Genomic DNA, 27,076 nt, shown 5'->3' on the forward strand with positions numbered 1-27,076 from the left:
AAATCAGATTATTTATGTTTTCTTTCCGACAAGGATTATATTCTTAAGGTTGTTGGAATATATGTTGATAAGTTAAGTAAAGCTAATGGAGCTCAACAAGGAGCTTAATTATGCTCATAAAGCATTGGATGATATGCAAATTGCTTTTCAGAAAGCAGAAAATGAGGTTAGGATCACAAATCATTCTTAAGAGCACGAGAGTAAAGAGAAGCAGGAGTTTTTCCAAGAAGTAATTAATGAACTTGATAGCATTCAACAGACTTATGACTTGGATAGTTGTCCCAAAAGACCATGTACCGAAACTTCAGATCACATTCAGCTTGTAGACAACCCTTTGTTTGAAGTAGATGCTGATTGGATAATGGAGAACCCGCTATTCGAGTCCGATGATAGCACACTCATTGATTTTGGTCAAAAATTTCAGATTGACAATTTTTGTGACCAAGACGTTATTGCCTTGACAAAGGGACATAACGTTGATTACAAATCAGCCTGGGATAGTGATGTGGCGAGCAATATAGCTAGAGTGCATACAGTGAGAGGGGCAGCATTGTTGCAGTTGAGCAGTTGGAGTACTCCACCCACTAAAAATACAAAGCAGCAATATAGTACAGATAGTGGGGAAGGTGGATGGCCCTTTTGATTGTGGTATCTAGGAGGAACATTCCCATTGTTTGTAATGTTTCCAGGAGTTGGTTGGCACACAGTTGAGTTCCCACAATTATTTGACCACAATGGTGCTTGTGATCTCGAGTGAGATCCTCAGTTGGACTGGGGATCTTCTTGTATATGATGGTAGCACACATCAGGTTGTTCTAGTTGAACATGTACATGAGATGGTTTGGGATCCAAGTGTTGATCATATGTATCTGTGGCAATTTGAAGATTTTGTTATAGTTCTGCATAGTTTGAGATTGTATGCAATGATAATCTGAGTTGTATAGCCTACAAATGCAACGATACTTCATAAATTAACATGGGATCCAGGGATCTCGTTGATGGATGGATTGCATTTTGACACCTTGCTTCACAATGTGGCAGGATTTGTTTTTAAATTGGGCTACAGAGCTACTTGCAAATTCATATGGGATCCTAGTACTGATTGCTTGAGGACAAGCAATCTCGAGGGAAGATTTGTAATGTCTCCTTTTAGGACATTAGAAAATTTAAAGACATATTCATATAATATTAAAATTGACTATGAGAGCTTGAATTAAATTTATAAAAGGTCAATTTAATATTATTATATAGTAGGCAAAAGTGACAAGGAGGGATAAGACGAAAAGACAGGAAAGAAGTCGAAGAGTCAAAGCTTTGAGGATTAAAAAGGAGAGAGACTCATTCATTTAGACATGCTTGGTTTATGATTCAAATTTCAGTTTCTCTCCTGCGAGTGTTATTTGGAAAGCTTCAGCTTTCATCCAGCGGGAGGACGTAAACCTTCGTGCCGGTAGACAGTGGACACAAACCCATTGTCTGTGGAGACGTCACATCAGGTGTCTCGCATGTGCTTACAGGTCAGGTGTCTCGCATGTGCTTACAGGTCAGGTGTCTCACATGTGCTTACAGGTTCTTTCTTAGTATTCCAATCTAATTGTAAAACTATGTTTAAGATTGGACTTTTGAATGTTGGTTATTGTATTGTTGATGTATAATGCAATAGCATATTTCAAGGTATTGTATGAGAATCTATGGTTTTATATTATTGGTTTATAATGCAACTTCATATGTTTTTGTTCTGAATATTATTTTGAGAAAGAAATCGGATCAATATCCATTTGGAATGTTTCATGCATACTCCAAAAAACCTAAGCGGTAGAAGATAGTGAATATTGCTTTTGATAATGGGTTCAAAAAAAGTGGAGAGGAGTTGATAAAGGTGAGTAACAAACACAAAAATTCACTTGATAGCCTATATATTTTTTTCTTTTTTTTAGGGGTTAAGTTTTCAATTATTTGAAATTTGTTTTCATTTTTTAAGATGACAAAACCTTTAATAAGGGCTCTTCATATGGTGGGTTGTAATCACCCTAGGGCATTTGCTCAATGTTTTACCAAATATTCCGTGGAAATTTAAACAAACATTTTGCAACAAAACTGATTTTTGTTCATCTGGTAGATTATATTGAAAACCAAATAATATCATACTGAAATAGAGATTGTAATTAATCATGGAGATAAATCAATACAATCCTTATTTTCTAGATAGATATGAAATACCTCTGCTACTTCAGAATCCAAATTATGACTTCACAAATTTGCACAGCTGTGAACTCCATTGCAAATCCTCCTACAAAGATGAATTGGGTTTCCATCCAATCCATCAAGAAAATCCTGAAGATTTTTGTTCTCGAATTTTCAGAACCAAAAGACAAAGCTTCCCAAAATTCCTCAAGAGAAATAACAACCAAGCATGACAAGAATTAAGCTCTCGATGTTCTTTTACAGTACATCCATGTGACTTCAGTTTCCTTTGCCTGTCTCTTCATATTCCTTTTCTCTGTGTCTTTATTTTCTGTCTTATAATTAAAACGACTTTATTCATTTCTTTCTAGGCTCCATAAAAGTCATTTTAATGCTTTATTAAATAGTTAAACTAAGTTGTGTTTAAATTTGATATAATTTTACAACTTAACACTTAATTACATAATTGACTTCTAATGTCCCAAAAAGGAGACAGTAAAGTCCTTCCTTTTTTAAGATTGCTTGCCCTCAAGCAATCTGCACCTACATGTTGAAACTGAATGTCTGGATACCATATCAACCTCAGGAATGTTGGTTTGCAAATCCATCACACTACTCTGATATAAACTTCATCACGCCGACAATGGCGAAACCACTCATCAAAATCATACTTAAGTAAAGCATCAAACATGTCAATCCCAGATGTCATATTATCATGTTGTCAAAACTCTCAGATATAAGAAGATGGTAATATGCCAACTAGCTATCAACACTAAACAACTCCCCAACTACAAATGATCTCCATTGAAGTGCATAATACCCATCATAGGCACACAATAAAATATATAAGCCCATCTTGAGCCGCTGGTATGAATATCAATTTGTTCAAAGGCTAACGTCAACACCAACAGTGATGAGGAATAGTAATCAATATGAAATGTCACTGAATACATAAGAATCATGAGTAAGGATGTACCTGGAAAATCATCTAAATCATCTCCTTTGATCAAATCATACCTACCATCCACCCTTAGTCAAGAACTACTCATTTGTTAAACCAAAGAATCCATCCAGCTCATTTGTAGACCAAATCTGAACTTATATGTAGGATGATCGGTAAGTGGGGAACAGTACTAACTATTAATTTATCTACTACTCCAATCTTGTGACCAAACCTCATTATTAGGAACTGTACCTGGGTCCCAAATCAAGCAATCAAATTCATTCTCATCACTGAAATCAGAAAGAACTCCCCCACCCAACTCAAAGAGTGGATCATCAAATGTCCAATCAGCATCCACCTCAAACAAAGAATTGTCAACTAACTGAATGTTATCGATACTTTATTACCAGCTCACCTTAGGCTTTGACTGGTCCAAAAAATTATTCCTTCATTTTATGAACTGCTCATAAAACCATTGTAACATCATCATCTTCAATTGATTCATCATCTTTTGAAGATTCTTTTTCTTCCTTGGAAGCATCTTGAGACTCTGACATGCTCTCTCCTTGAGTAAGATCGTTCTCATCAAAATATTTGTCAATCACAACAGCCAAGTCACCAATATAGAGATTCATATATCCCTTACCTATAACAATAGTTGAATTTATCTCCTCACAAGCATTTGTCTTATTTTGTCGGAATCAAGTTGTGATATTACTATCTTCTTTGACGTTGGTTCAAACCTCTTCAAATGACTTATCTTATTTACTAACCCCACAATTGTGATCAGGTCTCCAAGTCTCCTGACATGTGAAACAAATCTTCTCTCTTCGCATTTGATTATTACTTCTTTTAGGAGACTCTGCTACCTGTTAACCTTTCAATCTTCTACTCAATCAGTCCATTTGAGAACTCATAAGCCATAGGTGAGATATTATGCTTCTTTCTCCAAATGACCAGCAAGTAGGATTGCAACTCCTTGCAGTTATCATCATCTTCTTCTAAGTTGAAGGACATTATAGTTTGTACACAAGAACTCACATTGTCTACATCATGCCTCCTGATTTCAGTTAAGAACCATTGAAATATAGAAGAATCTTTTTTTCACGTCCAAGATCCAACATAAGTATAAGTGATTTGTTTCTCACCATACTTTATAAAATCTTAGCCCTCTTACCAAAAGTAGGAGCTTTGACATCATATAACCCATGTAGGGTTTCCACAATTACCTGTAGAATTTTCTTGACTATGTTATCATTATAGGGTACTATAGGATCTGTTATTCTTATGATCTCACTATGACAAGAAGCAACTGCAAGTCTCAACTCTTCACAAGGATGTTTCACAAACCTATGTTGGACCAAAGAGAGCATTGAGGGCTGCAAAGCACAATTTAGAAGGATCCAATCTGACTGGTCTTGTTTGGAAAAATACGAGTATAATTCCTACAACTTAGAGAGAACACCATAAGGAAGTTTAATGGACTCTAATCATAAACCAATTTTATAGAGGCAATTTCCCACTGCCTTTACTTTCTGCAAGTTATTGGGTTGATCACCATTAAATGTATTGTTGAATTCTTTTGAGAAAAAATCACTTTTTTAATCCACTCCTCTTCATTTTATTTTTTTCAAACTGCATTCCACCAAATCTGATGCACACTTCAATAGGCGGTACCACTGTAAGATGCTACCCTTTTTTGTGCCCAAAAATTGGCGCACTTCTTATACCCCAAATATGAACCAATTATGCACCTATTTGCACTGTCCTTTATTAACTAAACACATATTTTCGTAACTGAGCACATACTTTTCATACAAGCTACTAAGCACATATTTTTCATACAAGCTACTACAGTCCATCATGCTCTTTAATCAGATCTGCTTCTTATAAGTGTGCAAGCTCTCAATTTTAATTATAGCAGGTTACCTATTGATGTGAGTGTTGTTCCACTAAAAAAAATACAAAAATTAATACTTAGTATCCCAAGATCAAACACGAAATCTCCAACCCCCTCTTGAAGAAGGATGCTCATATGCTAAACAACGAAAATGGATTGTGTGATCAAATGAGACAACCTCAAGGTTCCTTCTTAATCGTGGACTTAACTCAGTTATGATGATGGGACATGATGGTTATCATTAAAGGACTTACATTATTCATGCAAGGGATATCAACTACTTCAACTCCGTCCAACAACAAATTGCTACACGATAAAGGGTTTAGATCACAGTAACGAGAATCGCCTGAATCAGCGATTCTGCAACCAAATTCATGCTGTGCAATTTTTTTTGCATCGTATATCGGTATCACCAACTTCTGGGCCATGAATCGCCTGAATCGCTAATTCAGGTGATTCATGTAAAAATCGCCAAAATCGCCTGTAAAAATCGGGTATGAATTGTCCGCGGCATGTAAAAAGGGAAGTTGAAATTTTTAAAAAACTCACTTGTTTTTTTCACTTTTTTTTTGACCTATTCTCTTTGTTATAACCCTAAAGGGCCTTCTATTTGTTAAGCATGAGTAGAACAGAGGAAAAGTGAGAGAGAAGAAGAGAAAAGAAAAGCCATAGGTTTCCAACCGGCAAGAAGGAAGAGCACCAAAGAGATCAGCAAGCCATTTAGGGAGCCCATCAATTGCTTTGGGAGCATTAAGGAGCCAATATCAACACTCCTCAACTCATTTGCAAGAGGTAAGTACTTATTTTTTTCTTGCATGTTAGTGTATTATGCATTTTTTGTTAAATTTTTAGTGTATTATGCGTTTTTTGTTAAATTTCTATAGTTTTCAAGAAATTTAGTGGAAATCTTGAATGTATTATTTTTTTACTAAGTTGCAAGCTAGGGTTTGTTGTTTTCTAATTTTTATTAGCTTCAAACTTTGATATTTTACATTAAAAAAATTATTGCAGCAGCCTCTGCTCTCATTTTTCACAAATTCCAATAGGTAAAAAAGATGAATGTTGGAAATATAATGAAGAGTTTCCTGGAAGAACCAAATATCAAACAAAATGCATGTTTTGTAAAGAAAAAATAACTTCCGGGGGTATTTATAGATTGAAATTCCACATTGCTGTTGTACCTGGACACGATGTTACAGTTTGCACTCACCAAACTCCTAAGGCAAAACGCACTCGCTTAATGGCATTAGAAAAAATTGAAAAAGACAAAGCAAATAGGAAAATGCAAGTTGAAGGGTTAAGGGGTATTGGCTTCCATGTTCCCACATCCACATCTGCAACTGCATCAGCTTCCGCATCCGTAGGTTGTGTTGGAGAGGGTTCTTCTAGGCCTCCTTTTTATCCTAGTTCTTCTACTCATGCTAGTGCTAGTGCTAGTCGGTCACATACTGAGACAGAGTCCCACACCAACCTATTGCAGCCTAGAGTGCGAAAAAACATAATGGATAGTTACTTTGTGCCCCGCACTACTCTTGGTTCCCAACCCACGCTTTCCACGCTTGAGGGCATGGGTTTGAACAAGGAGATTCACGATGCTGCTAGAAAGGAGATATGCAAATTTTGGTACTTTTGCAACATTCCATTTATTGCAGCCAGGTAATTGATTCTTTTTTCTTTGTTTTCTTTAAAGTTAAAATTAAAAGTAAAAGTAAAACTTTAATTATATCTACTTGTTTTATAATTTGAGTATTTGACATCTAAAATTTTATTTGTGACAAGGCTCCTTATTGGCAGAATATGATAGATGCGGTTGCTATTTGTGGTCCGAGGTTTAAAGCGCCAACTGAGGCTGAGTTGAGCGGATACCTCCTGGATGAGATGGTAGAGGACATGAGGGTTGACCTCGAGGAGAACCAAAAGGAATGGATTGCAAAGGGTTGCACCATCATGACTGATGGTTGGACCGATAGGAGGAATAGAACACTCCTCAATTTTCTTGTATCCTGTGGAGGTAATTGATCATTCTACTTTCCTACATATATAATTGTAAATTTTGATTTGTTGAATGCTAATTCGTTAATGATCCATTTAATATTATAATTCGTTGTTTTGTTACTTGTAAGATATACCATGTTCATAAAGTCAATTGATGCTTCCGCACATGTGAAAAATGCCACATATTTATGTGAGGCTATTGAGGAAGTTATAGCAGAGGTGGGGGAACAAAATGTGATCCAGGTGGTGACGGATAATGCAGCAAATTATGTTGCAGCAGGTAAACTTTTAACTTTTCAAGTTTTGAAAATAAATTTATTTGAATTTTGAAATTTGAGTTTCTAATTGACTTAAAATTGTTGTAGGTAAACTTTTGATGGAGAGACACCCCACCATATTTTGGTCCCCTTGTGTGGCACACTGCATTGACCTCATGTTGGAGGAAATTGGCAAACTTGAGTTTGTCAAGTCATGTGTGGAAAGGGCAAAAAACATATGCAAATTCATTTATAATCATGCATTTGTCCTTAGCACAATGAGGAAGTACACAAAAGGCAAGGAGTTAGCTCGCCCAAGTATCATGAGGTTTGCCTCGAATTTAATCACCTTGCAGTCCTTGTTGACATCAAGGGATGGATTAAAGAGCATGTTTGTTGGGCATGAATGGATTTGCTCTTCCTATGCTACGACCACTGTAGGCTTAGATGTGGCGGATTGCATATTTGATGACGATGGTTTTTGAAAACCCGCTAAAGAAATCCTTAAGGTAAATTTATTGCAATTTAACATTTAGTATTTTGCTTTTACTTTAAGTTATATTATTTTATATTTAAGTTTTGACTCAAATTTTTTGTTTTACTTTATATGTAGGTCACTGAGCCCCTTGTAGCTTTGCTACGAACTGCTGATGGGGAGAAGCCCTCTATGGGCTACATTTATGAAGGCATGGATAGGGCCAAGGAGGCCATCAGAGCCCAATATGCAGGGGTGCAGGAGAGGTATGGCCCTATTTAGGACATCATCGATAGGAGATGGCAGAATCAGCTCCATCGACCCATCCACGCAGCAGCTTACTATCTGAATCCGGCATTTCGTTTCTGTCCTGAGTTCAAGGCGGATGCGGAGGTTCTCACTGGCTTATACACAGTGATTCAGAGATTGAGTAGTGATGAAAATAGCGCTACTGCGATTGTTGAGCTAGACCAGTTCAACAATAAGGAGGGGCCACTTTTCTCTGGCAGGATGGCCATAAATGCTCAGACAACACTACAGCCAGGTAAAAATTAAATAATATATTCAATGTTCATGAATCTAGATTCTAAACTTAACGTTGATTATATAATGCATTAATTTTAGAGTTGTAATTTGTAAATGAGACTAATTGTTTTTGTTTTTTCCTTATTTCAGATAGATGGTGGCAAATGTTTGGGGCCACAACCCCAAACCTTCAAAAAATTGCCATCCGCATTCTGAGTCAGCCAAGCAGCACTTCTAGATGTGAGCGCAGTTGGTCCATGTTCGAGCACATCCACTCGAAGAGGAGGAACAGGTTGATAGTGGAGAGGTTGAATGATCTTGTCTTTGTTCATTACAACCTTCGTCTTAGGATCAGACAGATTTTGGGTGCTAACTCCTTTCCGATCATTCTGGAGGAGATTGATCCAGAATCAGAGTGGATCACAGAGACCATGGACCCAGTCTTCACTGAGGAAGACTGTGCGTGGGTTGACCAGGTGGATGTAGAGGCTGAGGCTGTGGCCAGGCAAAGGAGGCAGCTAGAGCACGTTCAGGCATTGGTAGACGCACACGCGCACGCACAGACGCAGGCCCTAGCGACGTTATTCGTGAACCCATTGCCCATGCAGGGGACATGGCTCGGCGGTCCTCTAGGACCTACCTTACATGTCTTTCTCATAGGCAAACTGGATACTCAGAGGCTGAGGTTGAGGCTACAGCAGAGCTAGAGGATGATGATGAGGATGATGATGAGGATGATGAGGCTTGAGCTGGAGCCTTGTTTTTATATTTTGTTTACACTGTATAGATATTGATAGTGATACTGAATCACTGATAGACATATGTTTCAAACTTTCATGGATCTTCATCTTAGATTTATACATACATTTATGATTTGATGTCTTATAGATCTTCATGATTTCATCTTACTGATTCTATGATTTGAATCATTATGATCATTTGATTTTTATTTACTTCAGCTAGCATACAATTTACATTTTAGTACATAATGATAACATAGTTACGTATGTGATGGATTTTATATTTCATGTTTATGTATGCTAGATTCTATTTGATGATGTTATAGTGTTTTTAAGTTATATTCAATAAAGGGTGCATGAAATAAGTCTTAAATTGTTAAAATCTTTACATTTAAAGGGTTTTTTCAAATTTGTCGATTCATCGCCGATTCACCAACGATTCACCCCCGATTCACGATTCGATTCGGCCGTGCCGATTCCGATACGATTCTGATTCACGTTACATTGGTTTAGATAACTATTCTACTCCCAGAATGCAAGAAATTGCAAATGTCTTTGTGACTCTACTAGACTCAGTTTAGCCATCCACACTAGGTTAGTGTAATCTCCTAAGGTAGATGTAAGATGTTCAAACTATCACCATTCCATTAACACCATCAATGGATGCATATCAATTTGCAAGCAATAATTGAAGTAGAGCTCATTAAACTTCTAATTGACCACACAAGAAAAACTTACAATCAGCAAGCAGCTAGTGGTATGGATTAGATGAGTTCCACAAAGATTGATTCACAATTACTTCCATTCAAACAAACACTACTTAATGAAATCCTAATCTAAGGAAATGAGGAAATCATACAATACTCCAAAGTGATACAAACAATCCACCATGAAGACCAAAGTGAATTAAAAACAATTTCGCAATATCATAGCAACATTTCAACAAGTCTCCTCTTACAAATGATACAAGTGGGGTTTATATAGGAGCCCCAAATACAATGAATGGCCAGGATTGATTTGAAACCAATGGCTTAGATTAAACCATGGTGAACCCTACTTAGGGCAACCATAAACAACCAGTGAGAACAAAGCAAAAACATATGGGCCAATCAACCAATGAGAAAATAATATTTTCTACATGGCCATTTGTAAATGATTCTGATTGGATGATCATGGAGATACCAACTTGGAGATCTTTGATTGGTTTAATGATGATTGGGCACTACCTCGTCTTGTTCATCTTTTATCCTTGTTTAAATTTTGCTTCTTTGTCCACTTTCTTTAGAAAATTCTCTCATTGAACTTATCCTTGAAATTGCTCTTCATATCCCAATTTTCTTTAAGTGATGAGTTTCTCTCTATCAATCATGGACTTGCAAATCTTCATGTACGTGAACCTTGATGATGGCCACTTTTTCATTTGGAGACCTTTCTTACTTGCATAATTTGATCATCCTAGTGATGCATGGGTCCTTTTGAATTGCCCATGTCCTTGAAAATGTCCTTGAAATGAATCCTATTTGATCCTTATGGAAAATTGTTGTGGATCTCACTATAAGATAGTCCTTATTCTTTAAGAATTTAATCAAGTGTACAAATGACTTGCATAGGGACAGATGTCCATGAATTCGATCCTTGAACATGTCCATGGACTCCTTTAAATCTGGATTCATCCCATGTCCTTTCTTGATGAAGGCTTGATCTTGACAAAATTTCTTCAGTTTGAACTTTGAATTTTCTTTCCTTTGTCCCAACTTTGAGGTACTTAATCTTGAAGTGTTGTCTCCCTTTGGTCTTGCCCACTTTAGGTTAGTACTCTTTCATTGCTATCCTTGGCCTTGAATTTCAACTTGTCTTCCACTTTGTGTTCACTTCCTGGCAACAATCCCTACACTTGATCATGTTGGTGTACTTAAATAGTACCAATTACACTTTACTTAAGTTTACTTAGGATAATGCATTGTCATATTAGTTGTCATGTAGACAAATAGGAGTTCGCACTTTATTTGAGCACATGTTGTCTCACACCTCTCTTTCTGTGGTATACCTTTGTGTTCTTATCCTCTCATTGTTGCACGTACTTTTATGCACAATGGAGGATAATCCACCTTAGTGGACATATGCTTAGTTGTTATGCTTATCATTTGTGTAACTCCTAGTTATCTTGCATTGCATATATATTGAAGCATATTCACGTGTATTGTATATGAATATCCAATTACTCATTATCATTTGATCAAATATTGAATCATTAGTTTGATCATATCATTTTGTCTCTCTTGTGCTATCGATTGAGCTTCTAGATCTTGGCATTTTCATTCTTTTCCTTAGACAAATTATAACATGGTATTGGAGCCAAAGGAGCGTTCATTGGTTAGCCATTAGATAGCATCATTTGTCTCTCACATTTCAAAAGGTCACGATTCAAATCTGGAGTATCAACAATTATTGGGAGCATCTTGAGCAAAATCTGACCTCGCCATTGCGTCCGATTGGTCGTTTCCACGAATTTTGCCTATATTTGGTGAAAGTCAAAATCGAGGTAAAAGAAAAATTGCAAATTGGCCGTGGCAGCCCGATTTGCCAAATTGGGTAACTTTTTCCATTTTCAGAAAAATTATTGTTCATTTTTTGAATCTGCAATTTAGTTTAATTTTTGGCATATTGTATTGAAAAATTTGTGGGGGAAGCTCTATTTTTTGTGACACATAAGATTGTTAGAGTCGTACAGTCAAAGCGGATTACTGAACTCGCAGATCGAGCACAGAGCCCGATCTGCATTCACCCAACTTGTAGAAGATCCGACATTTGCTTCTTCCATACAAGGTTCAGATCTGATCATTCACGGCTTTCTGTGCAGACTATCACTAATCCAATTGCATCAAGCATCTCATATGCGGCTTTTGTATCATTCAGAATTGCATTGACCTTATTTCATCAAGCCTGAGCTCCCTTCGACATACAAGATAGGTAATCCAGCATCCTCCAATTAGACCTTGAGAGACCTTATTCATGCGCCATTTTGAAGAATAGATAATGCATACACATGTGCATTGACCTTGGACAACCCAATCTCAACATCAAAGCCCATCCCATTTGCATTCAAACACAATATCCACTTCACTCCCTCTCTTCAACTCCTCTACTAATCGAGCTTAAGCACACACGCTCACCAAAGTTTTGGTAGGTGATCTTTGATAACAATAGTGATCCAATCAAGCTCCACTCCCAAGCACAGTCATCAGATCCAGTTTGAGCCCATCGTAATCTCAAATTGGTGGTTGATAGTTTCCTAGCGATCCAAAGATCCACATCTGATCCCAACCTGCCATTGAGATTTTCTCATGCCCAAATCACCTTCATTTTGAGCTAAGTATTCCTCCACATCCACCTACAACATTGAATGAGCTCGCCTTCTTCTTTTGCAAGCCTAGTGAGTACAATCCATTAGCTTCCAAGCATTGCAAAGCAATCTGGCATCATTGGTCCGTCCACAGTGAGCAGAGTGATCTAATCCACATTGCAAACCAGCTGGGCAAAATATATCTGCGCACAATCTGGCATTGGATACACTCGCAATTCACCCCAAGTATGCTATATTTTACTATCGTGCCTTATAATCTCGATCTGCTAGCATTGAACCGAGCATGCTCAGCATTGAGAAGCTGATTTGAGACTGAACATTGCCCAACGATCCAAGTGAAACTCAGAGCAGATCTACTCATGCTCAGCACAGCCTGGACATTCCTCTTCCATGCCAACATTGGGTATGATTCATCTAGTAATATTTTTTCTAAAAAAATTGCACAAATTTTGTAGTGTTCAAATTGATACTTTTTGGGGAATCACCGGGCATTCTTTATTTTTGCTTTGACATCCCCAAGAACGTCAATTTTAAATTACTACTTACGTCATCAAACTACTGTATTGAATTTGACAGTTGTTTAACCGTCAAGTTAGGGCATTTTTCTTTTGTTGTGAAGCTCATATACCTGTCAACTTTAGGCCAAGGATACTGCTGACATCATTAGATTTGAAAACTTTTACCCTCACAGATTGCATTTTCAGTTTGGAAGGCCATTTTCAAATGCCCATGACTTGGGCATACACACTCCAAATTGAGCGCATTTTTTTAATTTGGGCCTACATTTTCTGAATTTTACATCAGTGCAGCTAGTTTCTGCTTTTGGTGGACAGGTTTTTTACTATTTGCAGATCTTGGTGACTATATCGGCATAATCCTAGTTTTGGCAACTTCAAAGGCTTTGTTCAGGCTCATACATACACATTTTCAAGTCCCTTTTTTTTTAAAGTGCATAATTTTTTGTCTACTTTCAAAATATGACATCAATTTGGAATCATTAATAGTGGACATAGTACTTTCAGCATTTGGTCATTTCTAGCCTATTTTAGCACTTGTAATTGATTAGATCTTTGAGAGATCTAATGTCTTATCTTTTTGAGTATACTATAGCTTCATATTTTTTATCGTAATCATCAAAATCAGAAGTCCATTTTCGCGAGTGGCAATTGTACACGCACTATAAAGTGTCATACCATCTATTTGCGGGGGGGCTCTTTGAGTAAGTAATTTGGGGGGTGTCTTGAGTGATTTTGCTTCTACTCGTGTTATTTAATTTTGCATCATGGGTTCTCCTAAATTTTCACTTTTAACTCCACACAATTTTGACACATAGAAAATTGATGCATGGAGTAAGCTAATGGAAAAAGGATATATTGATTATAATGATGGAACTCCTAATGCACCATCTGATCCTGATGATCTTAAGGAATGGAAAAAGGAAAATAAAAAGGTTGCTGGAAAATTAAGGAAAAATGTCTCAAAAGAGCATGTGTAATGTCCCTTTTTAGGACATTAGAGGATTTTCAAATATGCCCTTATAATATTAAAATTTATCTATGAGAGCTGGAACAAAATGGAGCAATTTAATATTATAAGGGGGGCTAAAGGTCAAGGAGGAATAAGACAAAAAGCCAGAGGGAAGTTGAAGAGTCACAGGGGAATAAGACGAAAGCCAAAGGGGAGTCGAAGAGTCTCAATTTGTGTATTGAAAAGGAAAAGAGGCTCATTCCTGGATATGCTTGATTTATTATTCAAATTTTCAGTTTCTCTCTTGGGAGAGTAATCGAAAAGCTTTAGCTTTCAGCTAGTGTGAGGACGTAGCCCCTCATGCCCAGACAGTGGAAGCAAAACCATTGTCCGTGGAGATGTCATTTTAGGTGTCCCGTATGCACTTATAGGTTCTTCTCTGAGTGTTCCAATTATTACAATAATAGATAAGTCGTCTATTATTAGTTAATGGTTATCTATTTGTAAATATTTAGTTAGTTTAGTTTGCTTTTGTTTTTTGCTTTCTCTAGAATAGAATGTTTATATGCTTTATGATCATTTCCTAAGGAAACATCGTTTTATTCTTTTGTATAAATTGACCTTCTGTTCTCTGTTAATTACAAACAAGTACTTACCAATTACTTCCGTAACATGGTATCAGAGCGTGGACTTTAAATTTTTCGGAATTTTTTTATTTCTTTCAAAATTATCTGCTCCAAAAATTTCAAAATTCTTTCTAGTGTTTCATAGTTTTTTTACGTGCTTCAAAAAAACCTAACATCGGCTAGGGTTTTCAAGAAACCAGTGCCAGCAAAATCACATTTTATCCTCTAGTTCGGAACTAGACACGTCTGCAACTCGCAATTTTTGAACTCCTCTACAAAATCACGACTTCCATCTCCGCAATCACAAGTTTTCGTCCTCAGACATCTCAGGTTTCTAGAGTTTTGTTTGAAAGATCACGTTCGTTGTTGCTCAGGCCGTTTTTTGACAAATCGTGGCATCCATTCACGTTTATTTGAGCGTCTGTCAAATCGCAATTTTAAGGGTGAAGAATCTGCCCATTTCATGTCCATTCTTCCTCGTCTATACTGTCCATACAAAAACACCTTAGTTCTGAAGAAAAAGAGCATTTTTTGCCCTACAAACACCAACTTTTTGCCATTTCGACCATTCATGACTACCGACTGTAATTTTTTTCAAAACCCTAAATTCTAAACTCGAAAAAATATTTTGATTTTAGATTCTTGGTGGGCTTTTCGAGAGCTCAACTGGGTTCTGGGTGTCTCAATTTTTGTGCCACAATTTTCAAGCCAACAGCTCCAGAAAACATCTTCCTCCTGGGTTTTTCGAGCTCTTCTTCTGCGTCACTCTTCATTTTTTTTAGATCTTCCATTTTTTGTCTCGAAGAAAGTGCCTTCACAAATTTTCACTGAAAAACATGCCATGGCATCTCTGACAAACATTCTGTTCAAGCACAACTCCAAATTCAATTGTCGAAATTATGGCACTGGAAGCAACAGATCATCACAATTTTTGAATATCAGAACACTGATCAACTTGTTTTGGGTGTTACGAAACGCTTGACTATTCCTGGTTCTAATCAGGATACATGGATTCTGAATAATCAAAAGGCGGTGATGCTTCTCAAATTATCCATGGTTGATGATCAGCTTTCCCAGATTCCATCCAACATGACAGTTACCAAGACCTAGACACATCGTAAAGGTCTTCATGAGACTTCTAACAAAAGTAAAGCCTTCTTTTTGAAAAACAATATGTTTTCTATTATCATAGATGAGCACATCTCGCTCCAAGCACACCTGAATCAGATCTAGGAAATCCATGATCAGTTACTTACCATCGGTCACAAGATGGAGGAAGAGGATATTGTGGTTATCACTCTTTGGAGTTTACCAAAGTCCTATGAGCATTTTATCGACACTCTCAATAATACATCTTAGTGTTGATTTGAAGTTCACTGATCTCTACACACTACTGCTTCAAAAAGATCGGTGGAAACAACAATTCAGTAGCGGCTCTAGTTCCACCTCCACAAAGCAAGCCTTTGTTGCAAAATCCTTTCAGAAGGATAAAGGCAAGTTTCAGCAACCATCTTAGCGGAAGTCTTCTACTCCAGCATCAGATGGTTCCTGAAAGAAGAACATTCAATGCAACTACTGCAACAAGTTTGGACATATGAAGGTTGAATGTCGAAAATGCTTAGCCGCATAGTCTAAGCCATAGTTGGAAAAATCGCCGAGTTTCCTAGCTCGGCGAGTTTTTCACCAGTTAACTCGCCGATTTAAAAACTCGGCAGACTGGTAAAAACTCGTTGAGTATTCGGCAAGTAGTCATGAAAAACTCGGTGAGTTTTTCATAAAACCTCGCGATTTACTGGTGAGATTTTCGCCCGCAGCCTGTGACGGATTAAAGCAGCAGTGTGTGTTTTTTCTCATTCTTTCTTGTATTTGCATTGTTTAGAGCCTTGAGGAGTGAAGAGAATAAGGTTTGGAGGCATTCTTGGCTGATTGCAAGTGATTCAAGGCGGATTTGAGTGGATTATAGAGGATTCTAACCGATTTTAGAAGACAAATTTCTTCCCAGGTATGTTCATCTTATCATAGTTTGAAAACTTTTTATAGTTTTATAACAAATGTTCTTTTGTTTTTGTTATTGTTAACTTGTTTGTAAATGTTTTCAAATCATTTAAAATCATTTTGAATCATTTGAAACCCTAGCTTCTAAGGATATGGTTGAAGTTTGTTGTTTGCTAAGGATATGGTTGAAGTTTGAAGTTTGAAACTTTGAATCATTTGAAACCCTAGCTTCTAAGTTCTAACTTTGTTTATTCATTTTTCTATATATTTGTGTAGGGCAGCAGTCAACCATTAAAAAAATGACAAACCCGCAAGAAGAGTGGCCACAAACACCATGCCCATCTGGATATATAGGCACTCGGCCTAAAAATGCAAGAGATAAGGCATGGCGGTATGCCTATGAAGCTCCAAATCCAAATGATATTGGGAAGGTGATATGCATTCCCTGTGAGAGAATTATTTTTGGAGGCATAAACCGCCTCAAATACCACCTTGCAAGCATAAAAAAACATGACTCAAATCCTTGTCTCAAGGTAACTGATGAAGAAAAAAGATTCATCCATGCCCTACTTGCAGCGTCTGAAGAGAAAAAATTGAATAGGGAGAGGGCAAAATTAGCTATGAGGGCAGCCATAGCTGAATCAGAAGGAGCTCCTTTTGATATGCAAGAGGAAGAAGAAGCACTTGAGAACATACTAGGATCTCTTCGTGGCCCACGGATCTGCAAATAAAAATTTCTCATTTACCGGTTCTACTTCTTCTACATCTCCTACTTCTTCATCATCACCATCCGGATCCCCATCAGTGATAGGTGGTTATTTTGTGCCCAGGAACCCACCTGGAGCACAGCCATCATTAGAGGGCACTGCATGGTTTAAGGAGGTGCATGAGCAAACTGATATTGCAGCAGCTGATTTTTAGTTTTTCAACAATATCTCAATGAATGCCGCTGATAGTCCCTATTGGGTCAATATGGTGAATGCAATGACAATATCAGACAAAGGGTACAAGCCGCCTAATCACAAGGATATGAGTGGAAGGTTAGTATTTTACTATTTAGTAATTGTAAATAATTGTGATTCACTTTAGTTCATTGTTATATTTTAAATCTTAATTGTTATAACTTATTTCCTAATTTTTTACTAACACTTACACTTTATTTAATATTACACCTAAATTTTGTAGGTTGCTTGACAAAGCGGTTGGTAGGGCAACATTGTTGATAGAAGACCAAAAGAAAGAGTGGAAGAAGTATGGCTGCACCATTTTATTTGATGGGTGGACAGATGGAAGAAGTAGAACCATTATTAACTTCTTGATTGCTTGCAAAGATGATGTGGTGTTTTGGAAATCTGTCGATGCCTCCAACAAAGTGAAAAATGCAGCCACATTGGCTTTAATGTTGGAGAATGTTGTCATGGAGGTGGGAATAGAGAATGTGGTGTAAATAATCACAGATAATGCAACAGCATATGTGGCAGCAGGTACATTTAATTTTTTATATTTGAATCAATATGAATCATGACTGTAATGCTATGGATAATGGTATTATTCAATTTAGATTTGATGTAATTTGTAAATACTAAATATGAAAAGTTTGTTACTGATTATTGATTTTTTGCTAATCTTTTAAGTAGAATCCTCCAAGAGAGGCATCCCACACTTTTTTGGTCACCTTGTGCAGCACATGTCCTTGACCTTCTTTTGGAGGACATAGGAAAACTTGATTGGGTGAGTCCAATTGTGGAAGATGCTAGGCGAGTCACGAAATATACCTATAATCACCCATGGGTTCTCAGTTTGATGAAAAAAGTCACTAAAGGAAAAGATTTGATGAGACCTGCTATGACAAGGTTTACAACGGTCTTCTTGACATTGCAAATTATTCTTGACCACATATTGGCTTTGAAGCAAATGTTTGTGTGTGCTGATTGGGTTGCTTCACCTTACTCAAAGAAGCCCGAAGGAGAGGCTGTGGCACGAATAGTGTTTGGTGATAGCTTTTTTGCAAAGGCTAAGGAGATTGTGGAGGTAACTTCATTATATTTTTAGTTTATTCAAGTTTCATTATCAATTCATAACTTACTATGTTATTAACTAATTTGTATTTTTCAAATTTCAAATGTAGATGTCTCTGCCCCTGGTTCTAGTCTTGCGCACATGTGATGGGCAGCAATTCCCAATGGGAGGTCTTTATGAGGCCATGGATAGGGCGAAAAAGGCTGATAGAACAAGGCTGTTAGAAGTTCTATCACGGGGATAGTCTTAGATTTGACCCCATTTGGGAAATAATTGATAGGAGGTGGAACAATATGCTCCACCAACCTATTCATGCAGCAGGCTACTTCCTCAATCCCAAATTCAGGTACTATGATATTTGATTGTCCTTGAAGTTGGGATTTTAATAAGTCTTTATTTTACTTTACTTTTTAAGGTTGTGTAGTAAGACTTGATATCATTTTTTATTTGTTTTAGGGCTAATGATTCCTACTAAAATCCTAATGGAGAGGTCATGGAAAGTCTCTCTAAATGCATTGAGAGAATGATTTCAAGTGAAGAGGAGAGAGACCTTATTGTGACCGAACAACAAATCTATGTGGAATCAAGAGGTCCTTTGTTCTCTTCTATGCTAGCAAAGAGAGAAAGATCTACTCAAGCACCAGGTAAAGCATCAAACTTTAAAAATTTTGTTAATTGATAAGTTGTGCTTATGATTTTTTTTTTTTTTTCTTTATAACTTTTTTAATTTTGTTTTGCAGATGCTTGGTGGGCAAGTTGGGGTGGCAATACCCCCAATTTAAGGAAATTTGCTCTCAGAGTCCTATCCCAACCTTGTAGCTCATCCCATTGTGAGCGCAATTGGAGCTTATTTGAGTCCATCCATACAAAGAAAAGAAACAGATTGACTCAAAAACGGCTTAATGACCTTGTTTATGTGCACTATAATCTTAAGTTGCGCATAAAAAAGGCAAAGCTCTTAGAACTACCTGGTCCGCTTGATCTAGATGAGATAGATCCTTATTCTGATTAGACAGCACAGGAGCCAAGTCCATTGTTTACACCAAATGAGATCGCTGATTTGGAGAGGTAGGCCATGGAAGGGGAGGCTAACACTGATTTTCAGTTCACTATGGATGACATTGAAGATGAGGACGAGGATGATGATGATTCAGGCGAGGATCAGACATTAACATTAGGAGGAGATGCATCCTCTTCTAGGACGCTGAGCTAGTCATTAGGGACGTCAAGCGAGGGGGCACAACCACAGAGTTCACAGTCACGCAGCTCACACCCTACCCCAGTGCAAGGCACTTCTTCTAAGACTAGACCCCCTCGCTTTCCTGCTAGTGCAAGTGGAAAGAGGAAGATGTGATTGACATTGTCACATTGTATTGATGTATTTAGACTTTTAGTATTTACTTCTAGTTTGACAGATTGAAACTATTTAGTAATTTACTATTTTGCTTCCTACCATGAGCATTTTGCATGAGAATGCAATTTTGTACGCATTATGCATTTATATATATCTAAACTTCGTTTCTTTCTTTTGTATTGTCTTTAATTAACTTATTATATGCATCTTCTCATTAAATTTTGCAAAATAAATGTATTTTTAATTAAATTTCAGCAGTTTTTTAGGTTCCTGAGTTTTTCCCGAGTTTTTTTTTTAAATCGCCAAGTTTTTCCCAATTAAACTTTTGGGGGGCTTGGCAAGTTTTTGCATTTGGCGAGTTTTCCAACTATGGTCTAAGCAATCAATTTCGCAGCCCAAAGCGAACAGAGCAGAGTACACTAAGCAGGCAAAATCTGCCTTTTACACCTTCATGGCTAAAAGACCTGTAGATCATGTCAAGTCATCTGCCTGGTACATTGATTCAGGTGCCTCTTGTCATTTCACTCACTGTAGAGACTGGATTACAGACTACCAGCCTTATTCAGACTCTGTTATTTTTGGTGGCAGAGAAGAGTACACGGTTGTCAGGAAAGGCAACATTCAGATTCAGTTAGTTGGGAGGAATCTCATATTCATCGATGTGTACTATGTTCCCAGGATGGAACAAAATCTACTCTGTCACTCAATTGTTGCGACACTCTCCACACTTGGCAATCACCTTCAGTTCACATTAGTGCACCATCACTCATCAGGCAACTAAGTCTACTGTTGCAATGGGCCTTGATGATCATGGTCTTTTTAGACTTACTGATTCTAGTGATTCTCAAGACTTAGCTATGGTTGCTCGGTGATCTTCTGTCAGCACACTTTGGCATCAGCGATATCGACACTTAAATGTGCATTATCTCTCATAACCTTCTTGGGATGAGCTTGTTCTCAGATTGCCAGAGATTCAGACTCAACAGCTTGGAGTTTGTAACGCATGATAGGTTGGGAAGCAACATCGCACATCTTTAACCAGTGACGACTCATAGCAAGCTTCTCAGGTACTTTAGCTTGTACATGTCGATATCTATGGCCCCATGGCCACTCCTTCTGTTCTTGGGTCCAGGTATTTTCTGTTGTTTGTTGATGATTTCAATAGAAAAATGTGGGTGTATATCCTTAAAAAGAAATCAGATGCATTTCTTGTATTTCAAAAGTTTAAACCTTAAGTTGAAAAAGAGTCTGGGAAATCTATAATTACTCTTAAATCAGACAATGGGGGGAATTTTGTCCTAATGTTTTCTCAAGCTTCTTGGATACATGTGGCAGCAAATGCCAGTTAACCACACCCCATACGCCACAACAAAACAATGTAGTTGAACATCAGAACAAGACAATCATCGAGATGACTCATTCCGTGCTCGAACATAGACATGTTCCGAAGAAGTTTTGGGCATAAGCAGTTAATGCTGCAATTTATTAGTTGAACCGGTCACCCATAGTGGTGGTCAAAGATAAAACTCCGAAAGAGGCCTAGTCAAGTGGCAAGCGCAAAATCAGTCACCTAAAGGTTTTTGGCTCCCTTGCTTTTGTTTGGATCCCTGATGCGTTAGGCACCAAGTTGGATGCCAAAAGTCAAAAACTTATGCTTACTGGATATAGCAGTCTTCACAAAGCCTACCACCTAATCAATGTTGAGACATCTCGTCTCATCTACAGTCATGATGTAGTCTTTGATGAGCAATGAGGACTTTTCATGCTTGTTTCTCCTGTTCCTGATCTAGCAAACCAGCATATGCAGGCTTGTGATTTGGGAGTTCGGCTTCCATTTGGTACACCTGATGGGAGGCCTCTACTAGTGCCTGTAGCTCCAGCTATACCAGTGATATTTATACAGACACCTCTGGCTTCTCCTGTAGGATCACCTCGTTTTGTAGATGCTTCACCTGAGTTTGATCTAAATTCTTCTAATGAGAATCCTGCTGATCAAGCATCTCTTGGTACTAATGTTGGTCATTCTCCTATCCAGCCTAAGTGGTGAGCTAAGACACTTGCTGATCTTCGTGATGATGAGCTCATTGTTGAGAGAACTGCTCGAAAAAAGAGCAAAACTACAGATTCTATTAACTTTGCTCTCATGGCCAACATTCATAGTGTGTTTGAATCTCAAACATATTCCGAGGCTAAAGGAATTCCACAGTGGGAACAAGCCATGACATCTTAACACCAGAGCCTGCTGAAGAACAACACCTAGGTCCTTTTTTATCTTCCCCCATGGAAGAAACCCATTCGCTGCAAATGGGTCTACAAAATCAAATACAAATCGGATGGTACTTTGGATAAGTACAAAGCTCGTTTAGTGGCAAAGGGCTTTTCTCAACATCAAGGCATTGATTATGAGGAGACCTTTCCTCCAACTACAAAGATGAGCACCATCAGATTAGTCCTAGCCATGTTAGCACAGTTTGGCTAGAAGGTCCATCAAATTGGACGTCAAGAGTGCTTTCCCAAATGCTGATCTCCATGAAGATGTCTACATGACGCAACCTCCTGGTTTCAAGGTTGTCGGTAAAGACCATCTGGTTCTTAGATTGGTAAAAGCTCTCTATGGCTTGAAGCAAGCCCCTCGGGCATGGTACATAAAAATTGAAAAGTACCTCAGTGACCAAGGCTCAAGAGGAGTTCTTCAAACTCAAATCTATACATCAAGACTACTGAAAGTGACATCATCCTTTTGGTTATTTATGTGGATGATTTGATCATCACTGGCAGCTCGGCATCTTTGATTCAGGGAATCAAACAAAACTTATACCAGTCTTTTGATATGACTGACCTTGAGTTCATGCATTATTGCTTAGATGTTGAAGTTGGCAACAGTCTTCTAGTATATTCATCTCTGAGTCCAAATATCCCAGGGCCCTATTAGACAAATTTCGTATGCAGGATTGCAAGCCTGCATCTACACCTATGGAGAAAGGTCTCAAGTTATCTGCAAAGTCTGATTCTCCTTCCGATGATGAAACTACATACAGGCAACTAGTAGGAAGCCTCATCTACCTCTCTGCTACTAGGCCTCATATCAGCTTCGTAGTCAACTATATTTCACACTTTAGGACAGCTCCTAAGGCTGATCATTGGATGGCAGAAAAGCGTGTACTTCGTTATGTGAAGGGCACTTCAGATTATGGACTTCTGTACTCTTGAAGTTATAAACCTAAACTCAGTGGGTTCATGGATTCAGATTGGGCAGGGTCTGTTGATGATAAAAAGTCAACTTTTGGATATGTGTTCAGTTTGGGATCTGGTGCAATCACATGGACCAGTAAGAAGCAACAGGTAGTTTCTCTCTCCTCTACAATGGCCGAATACAGAGGGACTATTAAGGTAGGATGTAAAGCTTTTTGGCTTCGTCGGATGCTTGGGATATGCAAATGTCATCAACAGGACCGACTACTCTATTTCTTGATAATGAAGGCGTTATCAAGTTAGCACGAAATCCAGTCTTCTGTGAACGAACCAAGCATGCGAATGTTCATTGTCATTACATACGACAGCTAGTTGAAGACGAGATTATAGATTTGCAGTATATTCCTACCACAGATTAGACTACAGACATTCTCATCAAGCATTTTGGTCCTAATAAGTTTGTCAAATTCAGAGGACAGCTTGGTGTTCTAGACAGATTAACCATTAAGGGAGGGTATTACAATAATAGATAAGTCATCTATTATTAATTAATGGTTATCTATTTGTAAATATCAAGTTAGCTTTAGTTTCCTTTCGTTTGTTTCTTTCTCTAGAATAGAATGTTTCTATTTTTTACAATCGTTTCCTAAGGAAACATCATTTTATTCTTTTGTATAAATTGACCTTCCGGTATCTGCTATTAACAAGCAAGTATTTACCAATTACTTCCGTAATACCAATCTGACTATAAATTCTGTGTTTAAGATTGGATTTTGAGTATTGGTTATTGTATTGCTGTTGTATAGTGCAATAACATTGTTTTAAGGACTTTTATGAGAGTTTTTTGGTTTTATATTGTGGGTCTGTAATGCATTTTTATATGCTTGAATCATGAGTATCATTTTGAGAAAGATCAACTTAATCTTTGTTCAAGTTTCTGTTGGTTTCTATTGTGTTTTGTAATACTACTGCATATGTTTAGTTGTGAACATATTTTGAGGTGAAATCAAGTAAATATTCGATTTGGGATATTTCAGTGGTATCAGAGCTGGCTTTCTTGCTAGACTATGAGGTTTTGCAAAATATAAAGGGTGAAATTGTTTTGATCAGAGATTTTTAGAAGGGGTTTATCAGAATTTTCCTCAGTCCTTTCTCTTATTAGACAGTGAGATTTTTGGAATAATAGAAGTACATGTTGATTCATAAATATATTTTTGGGCAAGCCGACGAGGTTGAGTTGAAGTTTGTTCAAAGGAGAAATTATGAAGATCTAACACTATTAGGTATCATATTGAATCAAGAGGTCAAGAGGTTGTCAACATAGGTGATATTTTTAGAATGAAATGGTCGTTGCATGCTAGTGAGGAAATTGTTTTCCAGCATTCTGAACATTTGACTGGTAAAGTCACCCAAAAAATCATAGATAAAGCGAGGAAAAGCACAAGGGAGATAATTGTCGAACAAGAAGTTGTAAGAGATCGCCTATTCACGGTTCAAGATGTTATGCAAAACATTAAGCGAGCATTAATTACAGGATAAAAGTATATGCGTTACACATAATATGACAATTATTGGAGAAGGGTGCTGATAGAGCATTCCCTTATGTTGCAACTAGCAAGGTTGATGATACCATACAAAAGAAAACACTCGTTCTTTTCCATTTGATACATTCCAAGAATTTCAAATCGGAGTTTTGATCTACAGAGGACTTTAAAATACGTTGGGCGATTATGGTGAGGAAATATTTGTATCTGTAGTGGTATGATTATATTCAGTTCAAACAAATTCAGACTTTCTCTATAGTTTCGGAAGGGATATTGTTCAGGATCTTGTTGGACTCACATTTTGCAGTATACTGAGGAGACAGAAATTTGGTACAGGGAATTGACATCTATAATCCTACAGTCGTTGTGCCACAGGAAGTGAAGGTGAAGCTGGGTGGATAGACGTGTTTTTGGAACTGAACATACCGCATGAGGCACTTGGTAAAACGGTGCCACAACAGTTAGGAAGAAGCTTGGGTTTATGGTCACGTGACTCCCAGGCAGTTGCGGGTGTTAGTTCACAATCATCAGAGCTTACTGTATACCCTCTTCATCCATTGTTTGCGTGATCGCTGCTCACATACGCCTTTGAGACAAAACATGATAAACCACTCCTCAACATCATTTTCAACAATCAAATCTAGGTGTGGCTTTAGTATTGTTTTGCACTCATTGAAATCCTCACAGATGACAAGAACAACAGTTACATAAGTTTGCTGGAACCAGAAAAGAGATTATTCTTGCAGAAGATGGCCTCAAAGAAGAGAATCTGTTGTGTAAGATGAATTCTACGAGCAGCTTTTCCACATAAATAGGATTACGAGCCTTGTTGCTAAGGCAAGCTCTCTGGAAAGGCATGCGACCCTCAAAGCCATCTTTGACTGTAGGCCACAGATCATTTACATCTTCAACTGTAACCGAGTAACTAAACTGGAGAATGTTATAATCAGTACCATTACAAATCATAAAGAATTATTGTGCCCAGTTGTCTTTTAGACTAAGTGGTGAATAATTGACAAGTTTTAAAAACGAGCCATGATTCACTTTTCCAAGCATTTATCTGTCGCGTGGGGGTCCATAGGAGTGGGAAAGTAACCGATAAAGAAACTTATCGATAGACTTTGGCTAAGAGTAATGGTGCTTTGTAGAATGACACGTCTCAAGGCTTTGATACCCTCTTGCAACTTCAATATAGCCTGTGCATTCTATTGGGAAGCATTAAGCTAACACAGTTCTACGTATTGTAAGGGCCATGCGAAAAGATAGAGGAACCAAGTGTGAATGATATTTCCAACGGATGAAGGCATTATTAGTGTGTGAAACAAAACGATGTGAAGGAAAGAATTAAAATTTGAGTCAGAAAAACATAATTGGATCAAATTGGTTGTGGATTCTTCACGATATCAACCTCAGACACATCGGAAGACAATTGCAAATTTTGCACTTGATAAAATGGGATACAGTCCGCTTAATGCAAGTGAAGTTAGTCCTGAGCAATATCCATTCCTAGGACTGAAACAACCATTACAAGGACAATTTTCTAAGCAAATGGAAGACAATTCATTAGGTATTCCTTTTCAAAATGTCTCTTTGGGGCCTTATAGAAATAGAGAAAACTCAAGCCTAACACTAGGTCAAGATGAATATTTTGGATGGCAAATATTCTCTCCAATAGTTACCACAGGATCTAATGGTTTAAGTATGCAAACCAAGAATGTGGTTGTAGGTGGTGGTAGGATTAACAATGGGCATGAGAACAATCCAACTACATGGACAAGTGCATCAGAGCTTTCCAAAACAGGCTTTCCAAATGATGCTAAGGAAATAAAGGCCCCTTGCTTGCAATCTATGACTCGCAAGGATATCCAAAGAACACAGAGAAGTGTTGCAATGGAAGCATATGTAAGCAATGACATTGGTGGTGGACAAAAAAAATACGTGGACACTCATCTTCAAGCCTTTGCAAGAGGAAATCTGCAGAACAATGCTTAGCAGACGAGATCCCACAAGTTTTTTCCAAATGCAATGCTAAGCGGTGCAGATAATGAGCATATGGTAGGATCGGGATACGAGTCCGTGAATGTTATGCAATAGAAGAACAACATTTTCAAAGATTTGGGTCTGTTTCAAGAAACTCACATCTGCAAAATAATCAGCAGATGAAGCTCAAGACACAGTATGATGGCACCAATCAGCTTTTTGAAAATGAATATTTTCAGCAAACTGAGGAATCTAGTCAATTTAGACAAGTTTATGAAATGTGAAAAGCCAGGCAGGATCAAGGATTAGATATGATTGCAGAGGGGCTTGGTATAGTGAAGAACATGGGCCACGACGTATGTGAGGAGCTGGATAGGAAAGTGCCATTGATGGATGAAATTGATGCAAAGGTTGAAAAAGAAACAGCAAACCAAAAAAATGTGATAACCCATTCATGTTCACAGCCTTTGGTGATGGGTTCTCTAGAAAATCATAAGCGTGAAGAAGCAAATTCAG

At 37.7% G+C, this 27,076-nt stretch overlaps 2 protein-coding genes across 2 annotated transcripts in view; one reads left to right on the forward strand and one right to left on the reverse strand.

The window, feature by feature from the left end:
• The window catches only part of LOC149548082 (protein PECTIC ARABINOGALACTAN SYNTHESIS-RELATED-like), a 233,046-nt gene that overhangs the window by 94,258 nt on the left and 111,712 nt on the right, over positions 1–27,076 (reverse strand). The window lies entirely within an intron of this gene.
• Positions 17,407–17,929, forward strand: LOC149548086 (uncharacterized). Its single transcript, XM_089794829.1, has 2 exons — positions 17,407–17,511; positions 17,657–17,929. The coding sequence occupies exons 1-2, from the start codon at positions 17,411–17,413 to the stop codon at positions 17,916–17,918; spliced, it is 363 nt and encodes a 120-aa protein (XP_089650955.1). The 5' UTR covers positions 17,407–17,410; the 3' UTR covers positions 17,919–17,929.

This window comes from Cupressus sempervirens, chromosome 7 (assembly GCF_028749045.1).
Source record: "Cupressus sempervirens isolate cs-2001-9-10 chromosome 7, ASM2874904v1, whole genome shotgun sequence".
NCBI classification, from domain to species: domain Eukaryota; kingdom Viridiplantae; phylum Streptophyta; class Pinopsida; order Cupressales; family Cupressaceae; genus Cupressus; species Cupressus sempervirens.